At 47.3% G+C, this 8,211-nt stretch overlaps 1 protein-coding gene across 1 annotated transcript in view; it reads left to right on the forward strand.

The window, feature by feature from the left end:
* The window catches only part of LOC107117843 (calcipressin-2), a gene marked incomplete at its 5' end in the record, with an annotated part of 16,512 nt that extends 13,222 nt beyond the window's left edge, over nucleotides 1-3,290 (forward strand). The window contains one exon of the mRNA XM_015420008.1: nucleotides 3,001-3,290. Within this exon, the coding sequence (XP_015275494.1) occupies nucleotides 3,001-3,155 (155 nt within the window). The remainder of the gene's footprint in view (nucleotides 1-3,000) is intronic.
* Between the last annotated feature and the right edge of the window lie 4,921 nt (nucleotides 3,291-8,211).

Raw genomic sequence — 8,211 nt, forward strand, 5'->3', positions numbered from 1 at the left:
TCTCTCTCTCTCTCTCTCTCTCCCTCTCTCTCTCTCTCTCTCTCTCCCTCTCTCTCTCTCTCTCTCTCTCTCTCTCTCTCTCTCTCTCTCTCTCTCTCTCTCTCTCTCTCTCTCTCTCTCTCTCTCTCTCTCTCTCTCGGTATTGCAGCAGAGCTGTATGTAGATAAGTGACCAACATGGACCCGGGAGCCAGTTGACAGCATTGACGTCAGCCCGTAGCTGCGAAATTAACTGAAGCCTGCAGGGGGGGAAATAAGCAAAGCAGAACCTTATAATTTCTCCGTGCAGTTTGGCCAAGCTGTGATTTCCCCCTTTACATTCTACCCTGTCAGCCAGGCCGTTTGTGCTTGGCTGCTTCCAGATCAGAGAAGGATCCCCGAAATAAAATTGTGAAATTGTCCACTTGCGTTATAGCCACTGTGATTAAAAAAAAACCCCATTTCCTCTAGGATAAAATCAGATGTATAGAATAGATCTTCTCTGTGAGTTTGAAAAACCAGGTCCCATTACTCTTCAGGCTGAGAATCACTTCGGACTGTTCGTTTTCTCTCTGCGTGGAGATGATTTTTTAATAGAAAGCCACGTGTAGTGTATGAAAGGCAGCCTTGGTCAGGCCTGTAGCTACGGTGGGGCTTTGGGAGGCTCCGCACCCTTCTTAAAGGCACAGTCCCACAAGGATTTCTCCTGTAAATACTTTTTTCAATCATTTAAAAACATTTTTTAAAGAGATGTGCGCTCCTTTAAGCAGACTGGGGTGTTGTAGTTGACTAATTCCCACACTGAACAAGGGGGCTGGAGTAGGTGACCTCTAGGATCCCTTCTTACTCTGTGTCAAGAAACTGGTCTCCTTTAAGAGAGTTTTTCTGCCTAAGTGTTAGCTTAGTTATCATCCCCACCTGCCGCCTTGTTATCTGAACTGTTGCTTGAGCTGGCAGAAGTTATTAACTTGCAACAGCTGAGAAATGTCAGCTAATGTGATTGACGGCTTGCAGTTTAGAGATCTATCCTGGTCACAGCTTTCTGTTGGCTACATGGCTTTTCTTTCTGCACTGAGAACTTCGGCCCCACCAGAAAAAAATTTGCCCCACAAGCCATAAAATCATGGCTACAGGCCTGGCTTTTATTCTTTAAGGACATAAGAGAAGTCAATGTTAAATCAGGCCAAAGGCCCATCCAGTCCGACACTCTGTCACACAGTGGCCAAAAATACCAGGTGCCATCAGGAGGTCCAGCAGTGGGGCCAGGACACTAGAAGCCCTCCCACTGTTGCCCCCCCCCCCCAGCACCAAGAATACAGAGCATCACTTGCCCCAGCCTGAGAGTTCCTATCTATACCTTGTGGCTAGTAGCCACTGATGGACTTCTGCTCCATATGCTTATCTAGTTCCCTCTTGAAGCCGTCCATACTAATAGCCGCCACCACCTCCTGTTGCAGTGAATTCCAAGTGTTAATCACTCTTTGGGTGAAGAAGTACTTCCTTTTATCTGTTCTAACTTGACTGCTCAGCAATTTCATTGAGTGCCCACGAGTTCTTGTATTGTGAGAAAGGGAGAAAAGTACTTCTTTCTCTACCTGCTCTATTCCATGCATAAATCTTATAAACCTCGATCATGTCACCCCTCAGCTGTCGTTTCTCCAAGCTAAAGAGCCCCAAGCGTTTTACCCTTTTTTCATAGGGAAAGTGTTCCAACCCTTTTATCATTCGAGTTGCCCTTTTCTGCACTTTTTCCAATGCTATAATATCCTTTTTGAGGTGTGGTGACCAAAACTGCACACAGTCTTGTGGTCTTTACTGCTACATATAGCATATTGTAAGTAACATCCCATTATATCATTACTGCTTAATGTGGCATGTTAATACTTATGCTGTGCTTCTGTTTCTTTCTGGTGCTTTCCAGATGTCTAACAGTGAGCCAGTTTGGTGTAGTGGTTAAGTGTGTGAACTCTAATCTGGGAGAACGAGGTTTGATTCCCCACTCCTCCACTTGCATCTGGCTGGATGACCTTGGGCAAGCCGTAGTTCTGATAAGAGCTGTTCTTGAAAAAGAGCAGTTTCTGTCAGAGCTCTCTCAGCCCCACCTACCTCACAGGGTGTCTGTTGTGGGGAGGGGGAAGGGAAAGGAGTTTGTAAGCCGCTCTGAGACACCTTTGGGTAGTGAAGGGAAGGGTATAAATCCAATCTCCTCCTCTTCCTCCTCCTCCTCCTCCTCCTCCTCCTCTTCTTCTTCTTCTTTCCTGATGCCTTAGTTATTGAGTGTCACCTTTTGTTGGTTGTTCTGACTCACTGTGTGTAGTTCTCCATGAGTCCATATGAGAAAGGTGGGCAAAATAAAGATAACATAACTTACACATCCCTGGACATGCTGGTCTTCCTGACCTGGGAGCTGTGTGGGCCTTTGTCTCTTTAAATAAAGCGTACAGGCAGACTAAGTTTTCACTCACACATCACTGGATATGGCATCTTAGCAACTAGATTTTCCCAGTCCAGGTGTGAATTATTCCTGGAGTGCATCAATAGCATGCAGTCCCGCAGTGTGTGGATGTGGCCCGAATGTGTCTAAAGTAATGATGGAAATAGCTGATCCATCTCCCATGTCAACCAACTGCCTAGCACAGGGGTCCCCAACGTGGTGCCCAGCAAGTGTCTTTATAAAGTGGGCGGGGCCAGGTGGGGATTTTGCCCAGTGACACTTATGATTGGCCATTAGAGATTTGATTGGCTGTGCAGATTTTTTAAAATGTCGCTTTGGCAGCAAATGCCGCCACAGCACAAGGATCTTCACTGTGTGACTGAAGGTCAGTTGCGGCCGCCATTTTGTGGCTGGCTCCGCCTCCTGTGGCAGCCATTTTGTGGCAGCGCTTAGTGTGCTGTATCAGAATTCCAAAATGGCGAGGGGTCATTGGCCAAGTTGCGGTGCTTTCGTAGTCGAGGAGGGCAGGGCTCTTTGCCAGACATGAAGACCACAGCTCTTCTTCTAAATGCTTGTCTCTACTTGCAGGTGAGAAGTATGAGTTACATGCGGGCACAGAGTCCACCCCAAGCGTCGTGGTGCAGATCTGCGACAGTGACTCAGAGGAAGACCCAAAGAATTCACCAAAGCCAAAAATTATTCAGACTCGGCGTCCAGGCCTGCCTCCTCCAGTGTCTAACTAATTGTCTCCTGCAAAAGCATTTGTTCTTTCCTCTGCCTCGTCCCATTATGTTTTTCCATTTGCTTTGTTTCTCTGTGAAAGGGCGAGCCCTTGCCTGGAGAGTCGTGGCTTGTTTGAGCTTAGTGGGGTGTTCTCTTCTGCTGCCATGAAGTCTAACTTAGCTAAAGGAGTTAGAAAAAAACGTTCTTTGTGACCACAACGTCACGCACAGTGGTTAGCGTTGGCAGCTCTGGGTTGAGAAATACCTGGAGATTTGGGGGGTGGGGCCTAAAGAGGGCGGGGTTTGGGGAGGGACTCCAAATCGGCCATCTTTCTCCAGGGGGAACTGATCTTTGTCCTCTAGAGATCAGTTGTAATCCCAGGAGATCTCCTGCCACTACTTGGAGGCTTGGGATAACCAAAGAGAGATCACAGGATAAGTGAACAGAAAATCGTCAATGGCAGCTGCGATATATTCACGAAGGGAATCTCACTCTTTCATAGATTTTCAAAAAAGAGATCAATATTAATACTAATACATTTCTGTACATTCATACAAGAATAAACATCAAAAAATGATTCTACAGTACAGTGGACAGCTAGCGTCCCTTCTGAGATGCTGGGGTCCACCCTGACCTGTAGCTTTGGGCGTGGCTCTTTGCAGTGACCAGCTGCCTGGGAGAAGACAACCTTCCAGAGAAAGTGGGGAAAAGTCTTCTTCACCGACTGCCTTCTTCTGTCAAATGGGCGGTCATGCCTAGCGTGTCTCCCCCCCCCACCTTCGCCGTGCACTTACAAGCTTCTGTTGTCACATGGGTCCCTTAGAGCCTTCCTCCATGGGGCTAGGTGTGTGGCCTCATTTCAATTCATCTGCCCTTTTCACTTGATGGAGACAGTGGGAATATGGAGGTTGCAGCACAAGAATTAGTCATACCTTATGCTCCCTCTAAGCTGTGGAGTCTTTTTTTTAAATAAAATTTTATTGATTTTAATAGTAGTAATAAAATAACAATACAAACAATTTAACAGAGCAATAGGGTTGAAGATAAACCTGCTAAATAAAACATTACATGTGGAATTTCAATATGCCTATTAAGGTTTCAGAATATTTTTAAAACTAAGCACGATGCTTCCTTTAAGCTGTGGAGTCTTGTGTGCAAAAATTCTACTTTATGAGCTACTGGCACTAAAGTTGTGAGCGAGCGATCTGGCTACTGCATAAATTAGTTTGCTCTGGAGCCATCCTTCCTGAGCTAAGACAAAAATGTGTGAGCCGGAGGCTAAAAACCTGTGAGCTAGCTCACACTAACTCAGCTTAGAGGGAACACTGGGTCACCTGCCTTATAGTAGATTGCAGGGAACCTGATTGGAAAAGTAGGATACCCAGTACACAGAGGAGGAAGACCCCCGCTGCATTTTCAGTGTGTACATCTGTTCTGGAGTTGGCGGAGAAGAGAAGGGCTGGAGGGTCACATTAGGAAAGCAGTCAGGAGAGCTCTTTTAGCACGGAGATTGAAGTGGCACCAGGTCTTTAGAGAGAATTCCCACTTCGCTCCCACTGCTTCCCTCCTCTTTTGGCGATTAATGCTCTTGCTCTTCTAACAGGTGCTCTTCTCTCGCCTCTGAGTTGAGTGAGGCAGAAATGTGAATTAAAACAATACCAATAAAATAAATAAATAAAAGATTCCACAGCATTGACAAGCACAGTCCAGTAATCTAAAGTTCTTGCAAACAGTAAATCTGTTTAAGTCTTTGAGAGCAAGCATACAGAGAGAAAGTTGAATACAAGAAGGTTTCACTAAGCGCTATGCAGGGAGACGGCGTGCAGAGATGAATGCGGAGCAGGAAAGGATCCACTGAGTCTACACATCTTCTGCTCCGAAGACGCCTTATGAAACAGGTGCTGGAGCAGGCCTGTCTGCAGATTCGTGACCTTTATGCGATCTGTCTGCAATCCAATATTAGTACAAGAAAGACACCAAGAAGATTTCTGGGTTGTAAGAACTTTTAGATTATTGGACTCTGCTTGTCAACACGGTGGAATCATTTTTTGATGTTTATTCTTGTATGAACGTACAGAAATGTATTAGTATTAGTACTGATCTGGGTTTTTTTTGAAAATCTATAAAAGAGTGAGATTCCCTTCGTGAATATATTTTATTTATTTATTTATTTTCATTACATTTATACCCCGCCCTTCCCACGAACGGGCTCAGGGCGGCTTACAAGAGCACAAAGTGCATAAAGTGCATATATATAATATACAATATATAAAATAGGTAAAAACAGTTAAAAAATCAATACCATCAGGATGCACGGAAGGGAGGAAAACCTTCCACAATCTGCATAGCAGAGGAGAAGACTAGGGCCACGGTTGACTGCTTCGCGGTCTTCCGGCGGTAACACATTCTGGAGAAACGGTGGTGGTAGTAGCAGTGACGGCTCCTACTCATATGCCTGGCGGAAGAGGTCCGTCTTACAGGCCCTGCGGAACTACAAAATGTCCCGCAGGGCCCTGATCTCTTCCGGGAGCTAATTCCACCAGGTAGGAACCGCCACTGAAAAAGACCTGGCCCTTGTTGCTGCAAGCCTGGCCTCTTTGGGGCCCGGGGTCACCAGCCAGTGTTGTGACCCCGACCAAAGTGCTCTTTGGGGAATATGTGGGGCAATGCGGTCCCTCAGGTATGTCGGACCCAGGCCATGTAGGGCTTTAAAGGTAAGCCCCAGCACTTTGAAGCGAATCCGGTACGCTATAGGAAGCCAGTGCAGCGCTTTCAGCATAGGTCGGGTGTGCTCCCACCTAGGGGCGCCCACCAACAACCTAGCCGCAGCATTCTGCACCAGCTGTAGCTTCTGGATTTGCGACAGAGGCAGCCCCTTGTAGAGAGCGTTACAGTAGTCTAACCTCGAGGTGACCGTCACATGGATCACTGTAGCTAGGTTGTTGCGGTCGAGGAAAGGAACTAACTGCCTCACCAGCCTCATGTTTGCCTTTGACTATTTTCTGTTCACAACTTGGAGGCTGGTAACCCTGATGGCGGCTGATGTGTTTGAGATCAGGCCAGCGTGGGGAGTGGGTTTGGTCAGGCTGAGTTCTTCACAGCTCGCTGTGTCGAGAAACTTTTGATGTGTTGATCAAGGGACAGCAGCAATGGCGTGGTCTCCTGGGATCTTCCTCCTCCTGCAGGATCTTCGACTCCCATTGAATTCAAGATCCCTGTTTAGCCACACTTCGTATGAGGTGGTGGGCCGGATCCTGCAAATCTGTTCCACTAACTCCAGTGCTTTGCTGCACTGGTGCGTACACAAAGTTGCCCTATATCAAAGCCGACTCTTGATCTGCCAGGGTCTACACAGACTGGTGGCAGCTCTCAAAGGTCTCAGACACAGTCTTTTTTTTTTACGTCTCCTGCTGCCTGATCCTTTTGAAACTGGAGGTGCCGGGGATTGAACCTGGGACCTTCCGCATTTCAAGCAGATGCTCTGCCACTGAGCCACAGAGGGGGCTGCAAGACCCGTGATACGAGAGGCTTGAAGCTTGGGTGCAAACGCTGGAGTTAGCAGGTCGTATATGCGGGATCCAACCCAACGGCTTCACCCCCTTCCTTCCTTAACTGCTTTAAAAGACATAACAAAATCCCCTCAACTTTCAGCAACGTCAGGAAGGCTGATAATTTTGGTGCCTCTTGTCTGGATAGGTGTCCGGTCCTGTCTCGTTGCCTAAATGCTCCTGTTCTGAGGCAGGAACCAAAGTTCAGTGGACGGCTGCTTGCTTTGCATATATAAAGTCCTAGGGTCAGTCCCTGGCATCTCTAATGAAACAGACATCAGGTTAGCAAGCCTGGAAAGGGTTTATTCTCTGAGAACCTTAGAGAGCCACTGCCAGTCAAAAGGGGCAATATCGAGCTAGGTACACCAGTAATATAAAAGCAACTCTGTATAATCACATGAAACACATGAAGCTGTCTGATACTGAATCTGGCCTCGGTATCGCCTACTCTGGCTGGCAGCAGTATTAAGTGGAGGTCTTTCCATTCACCCGCTGCCTGGTCCTTTTAGCTGGAGATGCCAGGGGATTGAACCAGGGACCTTCTACATGCCAAGCAGATGCTCTATCACTGAGCCGTGGCCCCTTGCCAGGGGGGTTGAGGGTTGGGGGGGCTGGTTTTGAAATGGAGGAGTATCTTTCATTCCTTTCTTCTAAGTAGTTGGGAACCAAGTCACTTCAGCGCCTTCTTGCAGGAGAGTTCTCCCTTAGCTGACTAAAGAATGGCTTTAGCATGCTGTGTTCACGCTACAAAAGATGGCAGAAGGCGAACGACAGATTGCCCGTTGTGTGTTTCCTAGGATTAACCCCATACCTGAGCTGAGTTCCTTTGAACAACTTATTGGAAGGCGTGTACTAAACAGCTTGCTGGAAGGCGTGTACCTAATATTACCCTTTTAATACGGCCCTTCTGAAAAAAATTAAGACCAAGATTGAAAACCAAACACAAACTCATGGAAATATTTCATCTTGCTACCACTGATGTTACGGAATATTACTGTGACTACTTTCTCTTTTTAACGATACAGTTAGAGATGCTGTCGGACAGCTTGATCCAAGTCTAGGAGCACCTTAGAGTCCAGCGGGATTTACACGGTGCAAGCACCCGTTTGGTGTCGTGGTTGGGTGTGCTGGGTTTGATTCCCCACGCCTCCACATGCAGCTGCTGGTGTGACCTTGGGCCAGTCACAAGTTCTCTCAGAGCTGTGCTCTCACGAGCAATCCTCGAAAGAGCTCTCTCAGCCCCGCCTACCTCACAAGGTGTCTGGTGTGGGGAGGGGAAGGGAAAGGAGATTGTAAGCCGCTCTGAGACTCTGAATGGACTCATTCAGTCCACAGGTCAGAGTTCCAGAAGTCAAGCGAAGCTGAGTTGATGGTTTAGCATCCATCATACATGCTGCGTCCACGCCTAACAGCTTCTTTTGGCTGGTTCTATAGCCACACGCCTAAGGGTCATGCTTGCAGCTAGCTGCTAAGGCGTAATCCTGCAATTACTCATCTTCATTATCAGCTGGTGTTGGGCCAGGTGCTG

This window comes from Gekko japonicus, unplaced genomic scaffold (assembly GCF_001447785.1).
Source record: "Gekko japonicus isolate JY-2015 unplaced genomic scaffold, Gekko_japonicus_V1.1 scaffold5648, whole genome shotgun sequence".
Taxonomy (NCBI): Eukaryota; Metazoa; Chordata; class Lepidosauria; order Squamata; family Gekkonidae; genus Gekko; species Gekko japonicus.